The sequence below is a fragment of the Oncorhynchus keta genome, chromosome 20 (assembly GCF_023373465.1).
Source record: "Oncorhynchus keta strain PuntledgeMale-10-30-2019 chromosome 20, Oket_V2, whole genome shotgun sequence".
In the NCBI taxonomy this organism is placed as follows: Eukaryota; Metazoa; Chordata; class Actinopteri; order Salmoniformes; family Salmonidae; genus Oncorhynchus; species Oncorhynchus keta.
Genome location: NC_068440.1, coordinates 5,367,167 through 5,390,305, shown reverse-complemented (window position 1 = coordinate 5,390,305; position 23,139 = coordinate 5,367,167). Strand labels below are relative to the sequence as shown.

At 42.1% G+C, this 23,139-nt stretch overlaps 1 protein-coding gene across 5 annotated transcripts in view; it reads left to right on the top strand.

The window, feature by feature from the left end:
* Positions 1-1,859: 1,859 nt before the first annotated feature.
* Positions 1,860-23,139, top strand: part of samd12 (sterile alpha motif domain containing 12) — a 120,327-nt gene continuing 99,047 nt past the window's right edge. For 2 of the 5 annotated variants that reach the window (XR_008072464.1, XM_035795094.2), the window contains exon 1: positions 9,099-9,797. Coding sequence is in view for 3 of the 5 variants with exons in the window: in XM_035795094.2 (XP_035650987.1) it covers positions 9,737-9,797 (61 nt within the window). In the remaining 2 variants the exon portion in view is untranslated. Of the gene's footprint in view, positions 2,127-9,090; positions 9,798-23,139 lie in introns of those variants that run through there. The other 3 variants (XM_035795095.2, XM_035795091.2, XM_035795093.2) reach the window with 3 other exon arrangements.

Below are 23,139 nucleotides of genomic sequence, written 5' to 3'. Positions count from 1 at the left end.
GCTTGAATTGGGGACATGAACCCAACTGAACTCAGATGTGGGCACATTGGCTGCGTATAGACGGGCAGCCCAAATCTGATCTTAAAAAAAATAAAAAAATTAACCTCTAATCAGATCTGAAAAAGATCTGATGTGGATTGGTCAAAAGACCACTTAGTGGAAAAAATATCTGAATTTTGATGCCTGTGTGAACGCAGCCCTTGTGACCATGTTTGACATCCTACATTTAAAATAACCTTGATACTGTATTAATCAACTATTTATTTATTGGCTAAACCTGGTCTCAGTTTAGTCTCTGATATGTATTGTCCACTTTTATTTGAATAACCATACTTTCTCTTTGTCAATCTACTAATTTGAATGTCATTGTTATGGAGTTACTGGGACTTTGTTGATTAGTGAACTCTTAATAACCATAGCCCAAACCTAACAACAGTGTTAGACAAGTAAAGTTCACCTAACATTGCATGCTTTCCTCTCAAATAATACAGGACATAATCTATGTGAACTGGTCTGTCACGTCCTGACCTTAGAGAACCGTTTTATTTCTCTATTTGGTTAGGTCAGGGTGTGATGTGGGGTGGGCATTCTATGTTTTGTTTTTGTATGATTTTGTATTTCTATGTTTTGGCCGGGTATGGTTCTCAATCAGAGACAGCTGTCTATCGTTGTCTCTGATTGGGAACCATACTTAGGTAGCCCTTTCCCTCCTTTCAGTGTGGGAAGTTAACTTTGTTTGTGGCACATAGCCCTCAAGCGTCACAGTTGTTTTGTAATTGTTTATTGTTTTTGTCGGCGTCATCCTAAATAAAAGGAATATGTACGCTCACCACGCTGCGCTTTGGTCTAGTTCTTTCGATGGCCGTGACATGGTCGTATTGTGTTGGACAACATACCTAATCGAGACATCAAGCAATTTGCTAAACTTTTGGTGTTCTTGGGAGAAAGAACAATTAATTAAATGATCTAATATCTATTGAGTTGATAAGGAATCATGATCATGTCTTTAACTGGAAATAATGTTCTGCTGACTGAAAATGCATGGCCTACCTGTAACATTAGTTACACTATGTACTGAATGTTTCTCCCTTTTGGTGACATTTATTTGACCATTTAACTTTATTTAACTAGGCAAGTCAGTTAAGAAGACATTTTTATTCACAATGACAATGGGACTCCCAATCACAGCCATATGTGATACAGCCTGGATTTGAACCAGGGACTGTAGTGATGCCTCTTACACTGAGATGCAGTGGCTTAGACCGCTGTGCTACTCGGAAGCCCGAGTGTGTATATTTTGTTTTCATAGATTTTCAAGAGGACCACAATGGAAATAATTGTAACTTTTTCATGTCGTCCTTTATGATTTGAATTGCATTATACTGTATCCTCGTGTGGTTGTATTGTGTTTAAAAATGTATATTTACTTAAGGAATACAAAATATTTAAACGTAGAGATTTGCCCTTCATGAATGCGGAATACACCCGACTTTGCTAATTCGTAAAACAGGAACATCATTTTTCTAAGGGTTCCTTGTTCCAGTGTATTCAGTACATAATGTATATTGTGGCAAACAATGAATTCTCTTTTTTTTCCTGCCAGTCTTTGGTTGACTTGTCTTTATTTATCTTCCTTTTTTTTCGCTCTGAAGTTTAAAGTTGAAATGTGATAGACACAGGTTGTGCACACACAAACAAATGTCCTTTGTGCTCTGAGGCATGTTCTGACGATTAAACCCATCTATGAGGAACTGATTTTTCCTACCTCACCATGCCAGACTGGTAATACCACTAAATGTAACCCACCCAGTTAAATATAAATGTCAGTGGCAAGGAGCATAACACCGCCCACAGCTACAGTAGCCTATGGCTTCCTTGTTCCTCAGGCACATCTTTGACTGGAAGCCAAAGCTGATGCTGGTAGGAATAGACATTAAAAGATGTCAGCTGCAGTGGGTATAATTATAGGAGCACCTTGGCTTTGACTACAGCATTGGGAGAGACGCCAGAACAGCGCGGTACTTCTCACATCAAACACTGATGCACTGACAGCCTTCTTTCACACCCGCTGCTGGCTCCTTCACTGACTCCTACCTCTAAACGGGTTTTATATGCACACTTTATCTGTGAGTATAGAGTTATTTTTATTATTTGAATATTGCTCTTATCATTAAGCGGGGATAGTATTTATTATTATTGAATTTTATATTGGCCCATCCACTACCGCCCATCTTCGGAGGATAAAAATAACTGTGTTTTTACAGCTTTTTCATTTTTGTAAATTCTACACACATTTGAAATACATGGCACTTTATTTTTTGACACGGTGGTTACATAGCAAGAATATAGTTAATAATAGTAATTCATAATGGGAATACTAGTAAATAATGTTTTGTACTGTAAGAACAATGTAAGAATGCATTGGTTATAGTTGGAATCCATAGCGGTGAAACTGAATCGAGACCATTTTATAGCATCTGGCTGTTTGAATTTAAAATCCGTGTTGAAAACCAATAGCTGTTGAGTTAACTTTCAATCAGATTGCAGACCTACTGGATATAAAGATAACAGCACCACTTGCTTCACAGAGATTTGATAAGAGAGGGCTGGTAAGATAATACAATGAATAGTAGTACTCTGAGGGACAAAACGTATTAGTCTTGCAGTGTTGGACAAATAACAATTTAATACATTTTACAATAAGGCTGTAAATGTCACAAAATGTGGAAAAAGTCAAGGGGTCTGAAGACTTTCCGAAGGCACTCTATCTGTAATCGCTAACAAAGGACAAATGGCGGAAACACAACAATAATGCTCAATTTCCAACAACTCCCGAAGTTTTTACCCTTGAGTAATGGAAAAAATGGTAAAAGGTTGCTAAAGTGTGGTAACTTTTTCCTGTAACTTTCCCAAACTTCTCAGGTTTTCTAGAACTCCTGGTTGGAAGATAATCAAAATCAAGGGGGAATAAGCAGGAAATCCAGAATGCTCTAACTAGATTTGTATTATTATTATTTAACTAGGCATGGTCAGTTAAAAACTTCTTAGGGCTGAGATCTCGTTAATGGGATCGATATGACAACGGCCAGTGAAAGTGCAGGGTGACAAATTCAAACAACAGAAATCTCAATTAGAATTCCTCAAACATACAAGTATCTCATACCATTTTAAAGGTAATCGTGTTGTTAATCCCACCACAGTTTCCGATTTCAAATAGGCTTTACGAGGAAAGCACCACAAACGATTATGTTAGGTCAGAGCCAAGTCACAGAAAAACACAGCCCTTTTTCCAGCCAAAGAGTGGAGTCAAAAAAATCAGAAATAGAGATAGAATGAATGACTAACCTTTGATGATCTTCATCAGATGACACTCATAGGACTTCATGTTACACAATACATGTATGTTTTGTTCGATAAAGTTCATATTTAAATTTAAAAAAATCTCAGTATACATTGGCGCATTATGTTCAGTAGTTCCAAAAACATCCTGTGATTTTGCAGAGAGCCACATCAATTTACAGAAATACTCGTTATAAATGTTGATGAAAATACAAGGGTTATACATGGAACTTTAGATAAACTTCTCCTTAATGCAACCGCTGTGTCACATTTCAAAAAAGCTTTACGGAAAAAGCAAACCATGAAATAATCTGAGTACGGCGCTCAGAGACCCAACAAGCCAAAAAGATATCCGTCATATTGTGCAGTCTACAGAAGTCAGAAATAACATTAGAAATATTCACTTACCTTTGATGATCTTCATCAGAATGCACTCCCAGGAATCCCAGTTCCACAATAAATGTTTGTTTTGTTCGATAATGTCCGTCATTTATGTCCAAATAGCTGTAAGTTCCATTACAGTCCGTAGAAACATGTCAAACGATGTATAGAATCAATCTTTAGGATGTTTTTAACATAAATCTTCAATAATGTTCCAACCAGAGAATTCCTTTGTCTGTGGAAAAGCAATGGAATGGGAGCTACCTCTCACGTGAACGAGCGTCACGAGTTTGTGGCACTCTGCCAGACCACTGACTCAAAGAGCCCTTATGAGCCCCTCCTTTACAGTAGAAGCTTCAAACAAGTTTCTAAAGACGGTTGACATCTAGTGGAAGCCTTTGGAAGTGCAACATGACCAATGTATCTTCAATAGTGAATGAGTTGAAAATCGACCAACCTCAGATTTCCCACTTCCTGGTTAGATTTTCGCTCAGGTTTTTGCCTGCCATATGAGTTCTGTTATACTCAGACATCATTCAAACAGTTTTAGAAACTTCAGAGTGTTTTCTATCCATATATACTAGTAATATGCATATATTAGCAACTGGGACTGAGTAGCAGGCAGTTTACTCTGGGCACCTTATTCATTCATGCTACTCAATACTGCCTCCAGCCATAATAAGTTTTAAGAACAAATTATTATTTACAATGACGGCCTACACCGGCAAAACTTGGACGACGCTGGGCCAATTGTGCACCGCTCTATGGGACTCCCAATCACAGCCGGTTGGGGTACAGTCTGGATTCGAACCAGGTTGTCTGTAGTGACGCCTATAGCACAGAGATGTAGAGTATTACACCACTGCACCACTTGGGAGCCACTTTTATTAAATCCCTGTATGTACAGAGATTGGGAGAAAGTGACTGGTAGCAGGGTAAATAATAATAATAATAGTAAACAGTATGGCAGCAGCATAAGTGGTGGGTAAGTCTGTGCACGGCAGTGTGTGTGTGTGTATGTAAGTGTGTGTGTGTGTGTGTGTGTGTGTGTGTGTGTGTGTGTGTGTGTGTGTGTGTGTGTGTGTGTGTGTGTGTGTGTGTGTGTGTGTGTGTGTGTGTGTGTGTGTAAGAGTGTCAGTGTAGGCGTGATAGGTGGACATACATGTAAACAGGGCTGAAAAGTGACTGGTAGCAGGAATACATAAATACTTATGATAATATACTAATGGTAATATATACATGTAAATAGGCGTAATAGTGACCAGTAGCAGGATAAATAGATAGATACTAAATGGTATTGGCAATCAATAATCAATGAACAGCAGCGTAGTGGTAGTAATACATTTAAGCAATAATACTTTTAGCAGCAGCATAGATGTGTGGGTGGCAGTAGTTGTTAGCCATTTAACTTGATTATGGCCAAGGAATAAAAGCTGTTTAGAAGTCTAATGGTCTTAGCCTTGATGCACCAGTACCGCCTGCCAGAGAGGATCATGGAGAACAGTCCATGTCTCGGGTGACTGGAGCCTTTGGCAATTTTTCAGGCCTTTCTCTGACACCGCCTGACATGTAGTCCTGGGATCTGGGCTCTCACCTCCAGTGATGCTCTGGGCTGTCAGCACCGCCATCTGTAGGGCCCTCCGGTCGAGGGCGGTGCAGTTGCCATACTTAGTGATGTGGATAGCGAGGAACTTGAAGCTCTTCACTCCTCTCGACTGTAAATACAAACAATAACGAAGCTATTCACTGAGTATACTAAACATTAGGAACACCTGCTCTTTCCATGACGTAGACTGACCAGGTGAAAGCCATGATCCCTTTTTGATATCACTTAAATACACTTCAATCAGTGTAGATGAAGGGGAGGAGACAGGTTGAAGAAGGATTTTTAAGGCTTGAGACTATTGAGACATGGATTATGTACGTGTGCCATTCAGAGGGTGAATGACAAAACAAAACATTTAGGTGCCTTTGAACGGGGTATGGTAGTAGGTGCCAGGCGCACTGATTTGTGTCAAGAACTGCAACGCTGCTGGGTTTTACACACTCAACAATTTCCCGTGTGTATCAAGAATGGTCCACCAACCAAAGGATATCCAGCCAACTTGACACAACTGTGGGAAGTATTGGAGTCCATCATCCCTTTGGAACGCTTTCCACACCTTGTAGATTCCATTCCCTGATGAATTGAGGTTGTTCTGATGGCAAAAGGGGGGGCGGGTGTAACAGCTGTTGGAAGGAGTGGAGGACCAAGGTGCAGTGTGGTACGTGTTCATCTTTTTTATTTGAACTGAACACGGATTAACAAAACAAACAGAAAGACACAAAACAGAAAACAACTACCCACAAAACCCATGTGGGCAAGAGCTACTTAAGTATGGTTCTTAATCAGAGACAACGATAGACAGCTAACTCTGATTGAGAACCACACCCGGCCAAACACACAGAAATAGAAACACATAGAAAAAGAACATAGAATGCCCACCCAAATCACACCCTGACCAACCCCAAAATAGAGACATAAAAAGCTCTCTACGGTCAGGGCGTGACAGTGGGGGTGCAACTCAATATTAGGAAGGTGCTCCAGTACGAGTCAATGTGCAGGGGTACGAGGTAGTTGTGGTAATTGAGGTAATATTGTATTTACATGTGGGTAGGGGTAAAAGTAACTAAGCAATCAGGATATACAGTATAATAAACAGAGTGGCAGCAGCGTATGTGAAGTGTGAAAGTGTCTCTGTGTGTGTGTGTGTGTGTGTGTGTGTGTGTGTGTGTGTGTGTGTGTGTGTGTGTGTGTGTGTGTGTGTGTGTGTGTGTGTGTGTGTGTTGGAATGTCAGTGTAGTATCTGTGAATGTGTGTAGTGAGTGTGCATAGAGAAAGTGCAAGGGAGTCTGTGTAAAACAATTCAGATAAATAAATATGCGGTAGCAGAGAGAAGAGTCTATGACTTGGGTAGCTGGTGTCTTTGCCAACTTTTAGGGCCTTCCTTTGACACCGCCTGGTATAGAGGACCTAGGTGGCAGGGAGTTTGTTCCCAGTGATGTACTGGGCCATATGCACTACCCCCTGTAGCACCTTGCGGTCAGATGCAGAGCAGTTGCCATTCCAAGCAGTGATGCAGCCAGTCAAGATGCTCTCAATGGTGCAGTTGTAGAAGTTTTTGAGGATCTGAGGGTCCATCCCAAATCTTTTCAGCCTCCTGAGGGGGAAAGAGGCGTTGTCGTGCCCTCTTCACGACTGTGTTGGTGTGTTTGGACCATGATAGGTCCTTAGTGACGTGGACACAGAGGAACTTGAACCTCTCGACCTGCTCCTCTACAGCCCAGTCGATGTGAATGTGGGTGTGTTCGACCCTCCGTTTCCTGTGGTACACAATAAGCTTCTTTGTCTTGTCCACGTTGAAAGAGAGGTTGTTGTCCTGGCACCACACTGCCAGGTCATTGATCTCCTCTTTTTGTTAGGTTTATCCATTTTTTTTCTTCAATCCCCTGGCACTTACAGTTTCAGAAAAGGAAATTAAGGAAATCTTAAATATAACTTGCTAATTGGTGTTCCAAATGAAACACTTCCTAAAATCGGGAAATTGCCTACACTCCCCACAATTCTTTGAGGGGCAGTTGCTGTGCACCCCAGTTTTCCAGCAGCAAGTGATAACCAAAACGCCGATGTACAATCAAAGCATATCGAGTTCTACATTCTACTACTGTATGAATGATTCCCGAATGTATAGAGTAGCAGAATGGCTGTCGAAGGTAAGATAACTCAATGTTGTTTATTAAAATTGGTTGTTTATTTTGTTTCAGCAGTGAGACGAGGCATGATATCACTGTCTATGGATGAATCAACCCGATATAGGCAGTGAGGGGATTCAATTATCTGGCCCGGGTTACCTCGTTGGGAGGATTTTGTACTGGGTGAAAAGTGAGGAAGTTATTTGAAGCAGGCCCGGGTTGAACCGGGCAAAGGCCCATCACCTCATTGGGCGAAAGCTGGAAGGGACGAGCGCCCTTCTCAAATGGAACAGTAATCTGCACCACTCTGTCATTTTGTCAGCAAGGCAGCATGGGTAATCATCCAGAAACATACATCTCTTTTCCGTCAAATAAAAGTTCACATTTTCTAACTAGTTTTCATTGCGAAGGCAGGTAAAGCATTTTTATCCAAATCCTACTAATAAATAGATGTGCTTAAATACATCACTTTTGTTTTAAGCCAACTTCGCTCGAATGCGATCAACTTTCAGCCGGGGCAAAACACACCTACACGGACGCCTGTGCGAGATTAATCGAACCCTCAGTGATTTCATTCGTTTTGAAACTGGGCTGACTCCTGGGTGTGAGCCAGGTGCCCTATTCAAAGCCAGGGTCAGCTCAAAACAAACATGAATTATCCTCAGCTAAGTACGATCCTGTGTTTACTTTTCACATGCAAAAATTAATGCTTTTGATTTTTTTAAAAATGATATGCCTTCAAAACAGATTTTATGGAAAAGAGATGTCTGTTTCTGGACGATGCACCATGCTGCCTTGTTGACAACATGACCGAGCCACAGATTACGGTTTCATTTGAGAAGGGCTCTCCTCCCTCACTGCGTTCATGTCACGGGCCATTGACCGGTGCACCTTGGCTAAGGTTAATAGAATTCCCTCAGTGATGGGTTTCATGCACATTTGTTTCGTGAACGGTAGGCTTAATGGAGTTGCTAACAACCAGATGCATCCGGTTTTAAGGGATACAGCTAATTCAACCTAGCTTCCTTTTTTTTGCTGAAAACTGGAGAAGTTTTACTCTGCCCAATATCTGTCCACAAAAATAAGCCCATGAGGTGAGTCATTTCTGCATGGAGGTCAATGAGTGTCGAATTTAGTCAAAAACAATTGCAATTACTAATTTGCTACATGAGGTATATTTGATTAAATTAGAAGTAATGGTTCGGTTGTTACAAATGCACTGATATAAGTGGACACACATTTTGGCAATTTATCCCAAAACGACTTTATATTGGAGCGGTTCCTGTGATCAAAGAGCTAGATAGAGGACTCATCACCATTTTAAAGTAGCCAACTGGGTGGGGATTCTTATGAGTCGGGAGTAATCAGCCAATGAAGAAAATGTACTTCTTTAAAATGGAGATGGGCAGCGCTGGAGATCAGTAGCGCTGCCCATGCAGTCACAGACGTTATAATAGCTCTGATACCAAGATTAGCCCTCTATCTATCTCTATGGCATGTTGTTCACATCTTGCCCTCTCATTAGCTAGAATGGTCCCTCCCTCCTGCCTTCCATCTTTGAGGACATGCATTTCTATTGTTGGAGCGGTCACTCGAATATCTTGTCACTATAATAGACTATCATTGGTTACCTGCGCTAAAATGTGAAAGCCTGTGATTGGACGATATTGCAGTTGCCGCGCTCTATATAATTTTTGGCCTGGTCATCGGTCATCTATTCCTACAGTGCAGTTGATATGTGTACCACAATGGTGTTTGCAAAGAGGGAAAGCAGGCCATTCACATGATATACAGATCAGTATTAATACGCAGGCGTCAGTCGGTATTTGAAACCCTGTGTAGCGTTGCTTCGAAAGAGCTGTGATGAAAATACGAGAGAATAGGTCTTTGTCTTCAATAATGATTTACAGTCTATGCCGGTGTGGGTACATTTAGAGCAACCGTTTGAATAATTAGTCTAAATGTGTGACGCGCGCTGTTACCGTGCGGTGCTTGAGGTCTGCACCTGTTCACTAACATGCTGAAAGCCCGTGGTGAGTGCTCCATCTGCGTAGGAATCATCACTTTTTGACATTTTAAAGCCTTTCATTTGCATTAACTAGAGAGCGCGTTATTTCTGCAGAGTATTTACAGTAAGGTCTAGTTCAGCAATTATGCCATGTAAGGCAAGCGAACGGCTTTGTTCAGACCAGTGATAATTAGCCTTTAGTTTCGTAAGGCGACGTTTGTGGACCATCTGTGAAGAAGACAAGAGGAATAGATCGCCATAGTGTGCAGTTCCGCGATGCTCGGCCAGTCACCTCACCTTATTGGAGGTATCTTGTGGATCCAGAATCCAATGAGAGGTATGTTTGGTGGGTTCATAACCTATGGGAGTATACTTATAATGAAACCCTTCTTTCTCTGTGTCAGGTGGTGACGAGAATTATTGTGGACAGGTTGCCTATCTTATGATCTTTAAGTGTTGCCATGTACTGATGCTATCACTTTTCGATCCCAAACGGTCTCTCTGTTTCACTTCTCCAGTAAAAAATGTAACGTGTTTTGGTGTAATCAACACCTACCACCACTCATTTGAAATGCAACATTTGTTCAAGCTGAACCGTGTGATCATCATGTGTGCATCATTCATGTGTTGTCCCGGCGTCACCCCTGCATCTCCTGGGATTTTTTATGATTTAGGACTGGTGAGGAAAGAAGTCTTAAACTCCTATGTAGCCCACATGACCAGACTGCAGACTCGGGTCTATTCAACATGTCCTTGATCTAAATCTTGTTATACCATTTTAACATTTTCTCAACGACCAAACTCCACTGTGGTACACTTGGCTATATTTGCAGATAAAGTATGCCTTTATCTGCAGAAATGATTTTTTGACGCCGCAATAATCTCTTGCTTTGCAGAGATTGTGTGTAGATATGTGAACGGCACGGCACGTCAGAGGGATTTCTAATCTCGCCCAAGGTCAGGTTTTATTCTGCTGAAGCTCCCCAAACATCCTTGTACTGCACTGGAGATTGTATTTGGATATTTATTTTGTCTTATGCAGAATATGCAGCTTTTCCACACGTTTAATAAGGATGCCCCCATATCTAGATATTTAACTCATACGGCCTACGCACAGAGAGACAAAATCTACCTTGATCCTACTATCTAACCTGCAAGAAAGTCCTGTAACGAATAGAAATCTGTGTAGGCTGTTCTGTGATTGAGTCCTTTCTATGCTGGGTTTCAACAACCTGGATTCAGGGTTAGACAACATAGTAAACATAGATCCGGGACACTCCATTTAGTATGATATGGTATGTATTTATTTGTGTATGTCCATTATGGTTGGGGCGGTAAAATGATATTCATACCGTCGTAGTCTTATGAGGCGGCATATTGACAGGTTGTGTTTTATATTAAAAGTCAAGTGATTTTTTTTTTGTTTTGTTGCTTCAATAGAGTGATCGGGGACGTGCATCTATAGATTTCCTTCACAGAAAATATACTGAACAAAAATATGTGCAACATGTTAAGTGTGCACAAAAAGCTTATTTCTCTAAAATGTTGTGCACAAATTTGTTTACAACCCTGTTATTATTTCTCATTTGCCAAGATTTTCCATCCACCTGACAGGTGTGTCACATTAAGCAAGCATGGTCATTACACAGGTGTACCGTGTGCTGGGGACAATAAAATGCCACTTTAAAATGTGCAGTTCTGTCACACAACACAACGCCACAGTTGTCTCAAGTTTTGCGGGAGCCTGCAGTTGACATGCTGACTGCAGGAATCTTTACAAGAGCTGTTGCCAGAGAATTTAATGTTAATTTCTCTACCATAAGCTGCCTCCAAAGTTGTTTTAGAGAATTTGGCAGTGTATTTCTGTCTGTAATAAAGCCCTTTGTGGGGGAAAAACGCATTCTGATTGGCTGGGCTCGCAAGTGGGTGGGACTACCCCATGGCTTCCCCCCTGCCCAGTCATGTGAAATACACAGGTTATTGCCTAATTAATTCATTTTTAATTGACTGATGTCCTTATGAACTGTAACTAAGTAAAATCTTTGAAATTGTTGCGTTTTATATTTTTCCATTATGTCAAAATTGTGAGACTGCCTATGGGCAAACACCGTGCCTCCCTCATATCTTCACACACATACCCTTGATTAAAGACCAGTGCTGTTACAAATGTGCTGTTCTACTTGACGGTGACTCTATGCGATGAAGCCTAACTTAATACTGCTGTGAAAACGACATGTAGAGGACGTAATGCTCATAAAGTTGTCCGTGATGTCAGAACTGGTGTTGCGTCATGACAAGTGATTACGAACAGTCGTGACATAATGTCCCACTGCATGATCTGCTGTATGACAGTGAAAGCTTATCTTGCACCTACTGACATAAGTTGTTATGACTGCCTATGTCATCTGTTGCATATTACTTGGGACACTGTACGCGGCTTTGTAGCTGAGGGATCCAGGGAACTGTTACAGAACATTGCTTAACACCATGCCCAAACCGGCCGTCCGCCATCGTGCGCAAATTGATTTTGTCCCCCCCCCACACCAAACGCGATTACGACAAGCAGGTTGAAATATCAAAACAAACTCTGAACCAATTATATAGATTTGAGGCCAGGTCGAAAAGCATTAAACATTTATGGCAAATTCGCTAGCTTGCTTGCAGTTGCTTAACCCTTGATTTAAAAACAGTGTTTACCCTTTTGGCCGAGCCTGTCCATTCCCTTCAGTCTGGCAACTCTCTGCTCAGCCTCTCTAATGCATCCTACCCCGACAACCTCCTCCCTGTGCGTCCATTCAGAAGCCTAAATCGAATCCCTCAGTTTCGCCGGCCCAGAGCCCTGGCCGTCAGCGAGGCCTCTCAGCCCAGGGGAAGATGCTGGCTACACTTCCCAAGGAACCTGACAGGCTCATTGTTGCACCTCAACACTGGCCTCTTTCACTTCGTTTACTCGGGGCTTTGCGGAAGCACCCACAGTATAGGGAGAAAACACTTTTATCAGCACCTACGTGATATATCATACTTAATTAACCTCAAAGCTGTGGTTGTCGGTGATACACAAGAATATGAATGTTTTCCAGCTATTTCTTCTGTGTTCTAGTCATTCAGTAGCCTTATGTAGTACATTACAACCTCAGTAGTATCTTTTGGCCATATTCTCGTCAATAAAAGCGGTTAGGATGGAAAATATATTGTGCCAGAGTCGTTATGGTTTCAAAATACCCACAAATTGTCTTCATATTCACAGAGCAGCCTATATTTTGTCAGTCACTGATTAGATAGCCTCCCATTCTTCCCACTGAGCTTGTGTAACTGCCAATTTACTGAAGTGGATAAGATGTCAATTGGAAGGCGTCCTTTTTAACTTTTTTTTTACACAGACTCACACTGAATTTATATACTGAGGCAGAGTCGCACGCAGAGCTACAGGGATGAGGTAAAACAGCCTAATTTTAGACCTGATGAATATGCAATTGACGCAAGGCACTGAGAGCACGTACCTGCCGATGTCTCCCCGCTGTGTACTGTAACATCAACTCCTGTGGATTTACAGTCTGTCAGAAGAATCAATTCACTCAGTCAACGGCGTGAATTACCTTTTTAAAAGGGGCTTTCACGCCAAATTGGTTGGGTGCAGTTTTTCCCGAACACTACATGTTAACCCCTTAGTTTGGTTTGTTTGCACTCGGGGGGGCGGGGGGGGCGCTGTAAAAGGGTGGTCTCGGTCCGGTATATTTCGTATCATTGTGCGGGTTGCTGCAGGTGAAAAATCCAGTCCGGACCAAACACAGGAAAAGAACCAGAGCCGCGCAATATTATTGGTTGCTTGCCTGCGAACATTTGATGAAACAAATACAGTATCATATCTTGATATCGCTGAAACATTCTGTGAGTAGCAGGGCATTTATGAGCGCATCCCATGCAGATTAGGGGAGATGGGGAGGCTATGCTGGGATATAGACTACTGAATATAGCCTATTCACACAGCAGTTAGAGGGGCTATCGTGCTGTTTCCTCATGCATGTTGTTGAAAGGTAATATGGAGATTGGGGACAAAAGTGATGCTTCATGATAATCTGAAATGGATTGCATGGACACATGGTTGTGTTCAGGAGTGTTTGTATGTTTGACATTTTGTCAATGTGAAACCACTCGGACCAAATGAAAGAAAATAAATAAATACAATGTAACATGTAGTCAAACTCTGATTCGAACTAGAGCTCAAAAGTGCGTGAAAACGCCCTAAGAAAATACTAGGGAGGAAAAACAACTTAAAGTAGGAATGTCTTGGACATGCCAATTACCTTTTTAGAAACTCCTCTCTTAGTTAGAAATATGATTCCCATCTCCTTTTGAATAAAGGGTGCGGACAAAATGGCACCCTATTCCCTTTACAGTGCACTAGTTTTGATCTGCACCCTGGTCAAAGGTAGTACACTATAATAGGAGCAGGGTGCCATTTGGGACGCAGAATTGAGTCATGGTGCACCCTGCTGTGTACTCCGCTTTGTAACTTCGGATGACCATGAAGTTTGCCGAGCCCCATTCTGCTGCGTGGTTTGAAATGGCTGAAGTGAGACAATTTCAGAGTCATTGATATAAATGTGGGCACAGAGGAGGGACTCTGTCAGAGGAAGTCCGTAGAGGCTTCCCCTAACACAGTCATTCAGGAGGTGTCACGCCCTGACCTCGGAGAGCCTTTTTATTTCTCTATTTGGTTAGGTCGGAGTGTGATTTCGGTGGGCATTCTAGTTTTTCTATTTCTTTGTTGGCTGGTGGTTCCCAATCAGAGGCAGCTGTCAATAGTTGTCTCTGATTGGGGATCATACTTAGGCAGCCTTTTTTCCACCTTTAGTTTGTGGGATCTTGTTTTTGTGTAGTGCCTGTGAGCACTCCAGTCGTTACGTCTCGTTTGCTGTTTATTGTTTTTGTTGGTGAGTTTCATTTTAATAAACACTGCTCCTTGGTCCGCTCATTTCAACGATCGTGACAGGAGGGCACCTGCCTTGCCTACTGTACTCACCATATAGAAGGATGAATGTTTTAGGGGTTGCATAAAATACCCATGAGGCTCCTCATACCCATGGGTTGGACCAAGATTTAAAATCCACAGCTGCTGAAGTCGAAAAAGTACAGAAACCCTCAAAAAGCTTATTTTTCAGTCATGATTATTCTAGGCACTTAGTTTTCTTTGTTCTTTGCCTTTGTGCCTTCTGCTGAAATATTAAACACTTTCCTTATGCTCCAAATCGAGCGTATTTTTGTATTTGACTCTGTGTTTGATGCCCAGCTCAAATACTGTAGCTTACTGCCTCAGCTAGAGTTAAATGTTGTATTCGGAGAATGCATCAGTTTCTGGCTCACATCGGACAGCCTATCAGAGGCCAGCCTGGGGGCCATGGTGGAGCCGGGCAAGGTTCGAACACTTACATTTTTATATGATTTCAGGGTGAATTAGGGAGAGAATTGTGATGTGTGGCAAACTTCAGTCAGTCTGAAAGTTCCCATGTATAGCCAGGAAATGAACTCATCAAGCCTGCTCTGCCCAAACACTTCCTGTAGGCCTAGATCAGGTCTTTGGCGGTACTGTCAGGCACATGGTTAGTGGCATCAAAGGTTTGTGCGTACTCTAATACTGTATATTCTAATGTTGGAGTTTACTCATGCATCCCAAGGTTGTAGATGAACCATGTAGACAGAGTTGACCTGTGAATCTTAATGTGATAATAACCCATGCAGTAACAGTAATGAACTTTGACCTGTCAATCCTGTAGTGACAAAGCTGACCCATGCATGCCAAGGCCCTGTTAGCTGCGATGGCTAAAATGCATCTCAATTCAAGTAGCATAGTTGACCTATACATTTTGAGGCCTTGTACAAAACAGCCTATGGCAAAGAACTATGCCAGAGCATCCTGGGGTGACCAAAGTAGAGTAGCTGGTATCGGTACGAGGGTAAATCCATTTGAATTCAATCACATTTTGACAACACCGCTTGTGGTTTGAATGAAACATTCCATCCATTTTTGCCCGTTGTAGAATTCAGAAAGTAAAATAAATAAATAAATAAATACAAATAAAATTTGGATCTGAATGCCAAAATCAAGGTGCTCAAATTTGACCTATTTTGCATACCCCGCCATCTGTGTCTTCATCACTGGAGAAGATGAACAGTTGAGATTTGATATCATTTCAAAGCTTACAAACAGGTTTGTCAAACTATTTGATAATGTTCTTAAATCATTATTTTGACCTTAAACGTCCATTACCTAAAAATGCGTAAACTCTTTTTTGTCTTTCTTCCTTCATATTTGCATAGATTAGCTCGTATTTTTACATCTGAGGTGTCAAATGGTACCACAAAATGGTTGGAGGTCAGAGGTCAGAGAATATTGTCTTGGGAATATGTTTTAAATTATACTGGCAATATTCCATAGGAAATCTATTGCGATAATAGAATATACATGAGCATTTTAAGTTTGAAGGTGGGTGGACAGGCGGCCATCTTTGTGGTAATAAGCTGAAGTTAAACTGTCAATGGTGTAACCTCTAAATTGCAGTGGTCAGAAGGGATGAGTCCGTTCTATGATTGAAATGACACCCACAAATTATCAAACAGTTTGAAACCCCTGTTTTATAAGATTTTAAATATCGAACTCAACTGTTTATCTTTTTCAGCGATGAAGACCTGAATAACATGGTATGGTGGGCTGTGGAAAATGGGTCAAGTTTGAGCTCCTTTTTCTATCTCGAATGTTTTGGCTTTCATGTCCAAAAAGTCACTTTCTGTCCAATTCTTCCATGGTCAAACATGCGCGGGAAGTTTTGTGTAAATCAAAAGGGAAGCTGTCAGAAAGTGATTGAATTCAAATGGATTTAACCATGCATAGTTGTATATAGTAGTATCTACTTTTTGCCACAGGCTTTGTGTACGGGCCCTTTATGTGTTAGGAAAATATGTGACCAAATATGTGACCCATGTAGTAACAATATTGACTCATCTGTTTAGTGGGGTTATGTTTTTAGTAACTCCGATTCAACTGAGATCACCTACTCACCCAATGCTCTTGTGACTAAGTTGACCCATGCATGTCAATGCCCCATTGGCTGAGATGACCTATCAATCTCAAAGCTGAGCTAGCCATGACATTATAGATAGATAGATGACAAAGTTCCTCTCAACCCCATCCACTCACTGGCTTAGTAAGAGGCACACGAGGTGAAGATCCCCATATGGGACAATGAGCTCCTCTTTCCCTCTTCAAAGAAGTTCTAATTAGTACTTTAAGCAAGCGTGTAACGAGGATCTGACTGTGCCTTCCCCCTGCTGATAGAAAATGTGCTCTTGAAAGTCCTTAGGGTAGTCAGTTGGAGACACACACACACACACACACTCTTACCCTTTTGGAGAGATTTAGCAGGCTTCTCTGACTGTGCTTGCAGAGACTTTTGCTTACAGTAGAAAGGGAGAATCAGTGTTGCCCTGTGTCATTTTTGTCGATGAAATTTGGGCAGTGGGCCTAGGACTGTTAGTATTTGGATGGGCTATGAAGAGAGATGACCGAGTGAACTGCAGATGGAAGAAGTTAGACTCCATGAAAAAAAAAACATTATTCAGACTTCCTCAGTCCATAAATCACAAAAGTTGTTTGCGTTCAGAGCATCTATAGAGAAGTAAAGATGATTTTTCTGCAGCTTCTGAAAAGGCTTATTTGTAGTTAGTGCCCGACGCTACTGTTAGTATTTAAAAGAGCAGCTGCAGGGCTGGCAGCAGAGCCTATGAATTGTCATTTCACTGGAGCCCAGTCAATCCCTGACTCTTCTTCAAGCCCCCCTGAGGGTCTCCCCTGGTACGAATGGGGAGAGAGAGAGCGCTCACCCCCGTTTCCCCTGTACGCCCTCTAGCGGATCACTAATTAGCTTCACCTTTGGAAAATGTCCCGGGAGTTGGCTGCTGAGGCCCCATCTGTGCTGTACAGGGCTACAGTCAGTTGGCCTCTTTCTCCAGGCCTGGTTTCTGGGTCATGCAGTGTGTGCACAAACAATTCACTCTGCTCTACTTTGACAGCGAAGCCAGAGCGCCCGGGGACCAGCTCACATTGAGCAAACTTCACTTCTGATTATACTGGCTTCTCTTTAGATCTGTGGGTTCAAATATGACTCCGGATACCTGTAGGGAACATATCACCTGTATTTGTAGTACAGATTGACTTTAAATAGCCTACTTGTGCTTCCACAACCTTAACCACCTTGTTTCACCCTTCTATATTGCTATCTCCAATCCAAACGTTGATGTTGTTGATGCTGATATGGGGGCTTTATGCAGCCTGACTTAACAAATATCTGGGGGGAAAGTCTGTAGTGCTCATCATTGTATAGCCTTAAGTCAAAATTGAGATCGAAGTATATGACTTAAAATCGGGGTCTATGCTCATCTCATACTTATCCTTAGCTCGCTTCTAGTACTATACACGATTCAATCACATCTGCCACGCTGATCCTCAACACCGGGGCCCCTCAGGGGTACGTGCTCAGTCCCCTCCTTTACTCTCTGTTCACCCATGACTGCATGGCCAAGCACGACTTAACACCATCATTAAGTTTGCTGATGACACAGTGGTCAGAAAACAGTGGTAGGCATGACGAACAGTGGTAGGCATGATCACTGACAACAATGAGGGAGGTCAGAGACCTGGCAGTGTGGTGCCATGATAACAACCTCTCCCTCAACGTGATCAAGACAAAGGAGATGATCGTGGACTACAGGAAAAGGAGGGCCGAGCACGCCCCATTCTCATCGACGGGGCTGTAGTGGAGCAGGTTGAGAGCTTCAAGTCACTTGGTGTCCACATCACCAACAAACTGACAAGGTCCAAACACACAGAGACAGTTGTGAAGAGATCACAACAATGCCTATTCCCCCTCAGGAGACTGAAAAGATTTGGCACGAGTCATCAGATCCTCAAAGTACTACAGCTGCACCATCGAGAGCAACCGTCTGGTATGGCAACTGCTCGGCCTCAGACCACAAGGCACTACAGAGGGTAGTGTGTACGGCGGAGTACATGACTGGAGCCAAGCTTCCTACCATCCAGGACCTCTATACCAGGCAGTGTCAGAGGAAGGCCCAAAAAATGATCAGACTCCAGCCACCCTCCAGCCACCCTGGACTCCCTGCACATTTACTCTGTACCAGTACCCCTTGTATATAGCCTCTGTTAGGTTCTAAATATCAGAGTAAGAACTCGACGGACACTATGACAGCTTAAACCAAGTTTATTCATCCCAAAGGATCGAACAGCTGAACAGACGATGACATGGTGCTACCAGTGGTGTGTGTGTGTGTGTGTGTGTGTGTGTGTGTGTGTGTGTATATATACTCACCCCAATTTGGGGTGGAGTCTCCTCCTTCTCGCTAAACATTGCATCTTTATTGCTAGGCAGGAAGTTAAGTGATACGGGCAATAAACTGTTCCTTCTCCCTCAATGTGACCTGACCTCGACCCCCTTCGTCACTAATCCATGGCTCTCTCCCCTTATCAGTGCTGCCACCTGATCATCTTCCCTACACTTGGCACATTCCAAGCTTAATTGCACTGATCATATACATTCCTCCTACAGATACACATTAACTGCTGGTGTAGACCCTAGACTATGGCACCCCTCATGTCTCTAGCATAACTAATGATTAATCATATTAAAAGTTTAGAAATATGAACTCGTCACCTCGTTACTGTTATTTATTGTTGCTCTTTAATTATTTGTATTTTTTTTTCATTTGTATTTATTTGTTCAGCTGCATTGTTGGTTAAGGGCTTGTAAGTACACATTTCACTAAGGTCTATTGAATACTTGTTGTATTTGGCGCATGTGACAAATAAAATTTGATTTGACAAGATTGTTGTCTGAAACTATACGATTACGACAGCGTGATATGAGTCCTTTTATACAGGTGATAAAACACAAGGACATTGGGATGAGCTATTCCAGGGCTGGTATGTGGTAACACTCGTACGACCTTTGAATTCATGACCAACCTTTGTCCTTCCAAAGACCATTGATACAGTACTGCCAACTGCCAAGATGGTGGTTCTGTGTATTTCCATTCAGCTCTTTCTCTCTCTTTCCCCCTCATTGACTCTGCCTCACGATGTACGCACAGCGCATGTCAGAGAGGAAAGGGAAGGGGGGGTGAATGTTCTGGGCTATATATAGTAACTGTTGCAGGGAGAAAAAAAAGCATCCTTTTTCCTCAACCCTCACCTACTCCACTAAGCCCCCCTCCAACAGGACACAGACCAGGCAACTCTCCCTCCATCCTTTCTTCACATCTCCGTCCCTCACCTCTCCTTCCATCCCTCGCCCTCTATCCCTCTCTCTTTCTATCTCAGCATTGCTGTAGTTGTACAGACACACTTAACAGAGAATGCATAATGAATTGCTGCTCCAGAATGGTTGAACACCAGTCATGCAATGAGTAACGATATGGAGAGGGAGAAAGAGGGGGAGAGCAGGAGGATGGCTCCGTGCCCTGTATCCTAAGTTGCCTTTGTTTAAAACATGGCCCACTCATGTATATTGCCCTTTCTATTTGAAGGAGAATGCATCATGGTTTCTGCCTAGTTCCTCTCAATCTTGGAAGTCCCAGAGCTAAGGTGAATACCGGAATATTGTTTTACATTGTGGGATGCAACTCGTCTGCCGAGGGAGACGACTCAGAGCGTGAAACTGAAACGGCACCAGATGTATCTGGTAATCACCTAGCCTTGTCAAACAAGTCAGTATGCTGATTAAAAAATGGTGATAATGAGGTGGCGTTGTAAGGGTTCAGTGGAGTTCATGTTTTGCTGCCATTGCGTGTTTACTATTGCTTGGATTTGAAACTCTCAGGGGTTTATGTCTCGTTGTCTAATTTACATTTTGTTTCTATCAGCTCAGATTTGAAACACTTCTCTCACATTTAATTATTTATTTGTTGATAATACACTAAACAACATAAACGCAACATGTTAAGAGTTGGTCCCATGTTTCATGAGCTGGAATAAAAGATCACTGACATTTTCCATACACCCAAAAAGCTGATTTCGCTCAAATTCTGTGCATACATTTGTTTACGTCCCTGTTGATGAGCATTTCTCCTTTGCCAAGATAATACATCCAGCTGACAGGTGTGGCATATCAAGAAGCTGATTAAACGGCATGATCATTACACAGGTGCACCTTGTGCTGGGGATAATAAAAGGCAAATGTGCAGTTTTGTCACACATCACAATGCGACAGATGTTTGGAGGGAGCATGCAATTGGCATGCTGACTGTAAGAATATCCGCCAGAGAATTTGGCAGTAAGTCCAACCGGCCACATACCACTTGTATGGCGTCGTGTGGGCAAGCGGTTTGCTGACGCCAACGTTGTGAACAGAGTGCCCCATTGGTTGCGGTGGGGGTTATGGTATGGGCAGGCTGCGGACAACGAATACAATTGCAATTTGAATGCAGAGATACTGTGACGAGATCTTGAGGCCCATTGTCGTGCCATTCATCCGCCACCATCCCCTCATGTTTCAGCATGATGATGCACAGCCCCGTGTCGCGAGGATCTGTACACCATTCCTGGAAGCTGAAAATGTCCCAGTTTTTTTTTTTTCATGGCCTGCACACTCACTTGACAATGTCACACATTAACCATGTTTGGAATGCTCTAGATCGACTTGTACGATAGGGTGTTCCAGTTCCCGCCAATATCCAGTAACTTCACACAGCCATTGAAGACAATGTGAAGGAGATGTGTCAAGCTACATGAGGCAAATGGTCATACCAGATACTGACTGGTTTTCTGATCCACGTCCCTTCTTATTTCAAATAAAAATAAAATAAAAAAATGGTATCTGTGACGACAAACCTATGCATATCTGTGTTCCCAGTCATGTGAAAACCATAGATAATGGCCTGCTGAATGTATTTTAAATTGACCAATTTCCTTATGAACTGTAACACAGTCAAATCTTTCATTGTTGTATGTTGTGTTTTTATATTTTTGTTCAGTATATATAGTCTTGTAGCCTATAATTGTCACAATCAAATCCGGCAGGACTTTGTCCAGTAACCCATTGTGGTGTCCTCTGCTTTACGTAGTCGTGGACTGAAGTGGTAGAGCTACTGCATCAGGTTCAGATGGGCGCCTTGCCTCCTTACTCTGTTATAAGGAAACACTTATTTTGTAAAACAAAAAATTGTTGGGTTTCCTTGTTGGGTTTGCTGTAATCTCTCGATGACAGTGGCCCAGAACAGGATTTGGCAGCTCTCCCCCACCTGGCATCGTTCCAACATGACTTACATCAGATTTATGGACGTGTCTTTTTTTATTTTATATCTCCCCACGACACAAATTTGCCTGTCGTGGAAATGTATGAAAATAATCTAATTATTATGCAGCTCGTGTAGTATGGGGTTAGACTGGATTAGAGTGAATGTGTTTTTAGAGATTACAGCCAAGGAAACAGGTTTCATCTATGACCTTGAGCATAAGAGTGCATTTTATTTATGTGTTCCATTTTTTTATTTTGGATCATTTTGCAAGCCTTTTGAGGTGATGGAAAGTTTGGATTCTCAAAACGATTCCATGGTAAGGCCTGACAGAAAGAGTACTGTCTGTTTTCTGATTAGACTTCAAATAGGGCCCGCAATCTACATTCGATCAATATGTGTGATTTATGTAATGAATGTCAGTGTTATAAAAAGCTTTGGACCTCAATGTTGAATGTCCTCAAAGTAAGATCACGTTAGCCACTCTACCAAAGGATGTTATCTGCCGCCCTCTAGTGATATTCTAATAGAACAACATGCACCAAGAAATCACATTTAGATTATGGCGATTCAACAGAACATGCAAGTCGCGGATGCAACGATCTGCTGTCCTTACCGAATTCTGATGCGCACTTTGAAGGTGTTAGAATAACTGTACACGTTTACTTTGCCTCAGCCAACAAGATGAGTAAAGAATAGCAAAATCACTGGCCCATGTCAATCTACTACCCCCATAGTGGAAGAGTTGACATATTCTATTGGTCAGCCTGTCGAGAAAGAAATGGCTTTTCCCCAAACAAACTCTGGGACGATAGATCCCAAATTCATACAACCAGTAGGCCTAGGCTAAAAAAAAAAACACATTAAAAAGCAATGAGTCTGATGCAACTGATCAGATCATTTAGCTTAAAAATGTTAATGGAATATTTCATCACATAAGTGCAGCAATGCACACAAGGCACTAAGGCAAGTTAAGTAATAAGTCGCATGGACTACACTAAGTGTTTAGCATGATTTTTGAATGACAACTCTATCTCATCTCTGTACCCCACACACACACAATTATCTTTAAGTCCCTCAGTCGAGCAGTGAGTTTCAAACACAGATTCAACCACAAAGACCAGGGAGGTTGACATTGACTATCTGAAGTTATTAATAACAATTTGGATGGTGTATCAATACACAGTCACTACAAAGATACAGGTGTCCTTCCTAACGCAGTTGCCGGAGAGGAAGGAAACCCCTCAGGGATTTCACCATGCGGCCATTGGTGACTTTAAAACAGTTCTCCCTATTTTAAACTCTGAGGATGACTCAAAAACATTGTAGTTACTCCACAATGCTAATCTAAATGATCGAGTGAGAAGGAGGCCTGT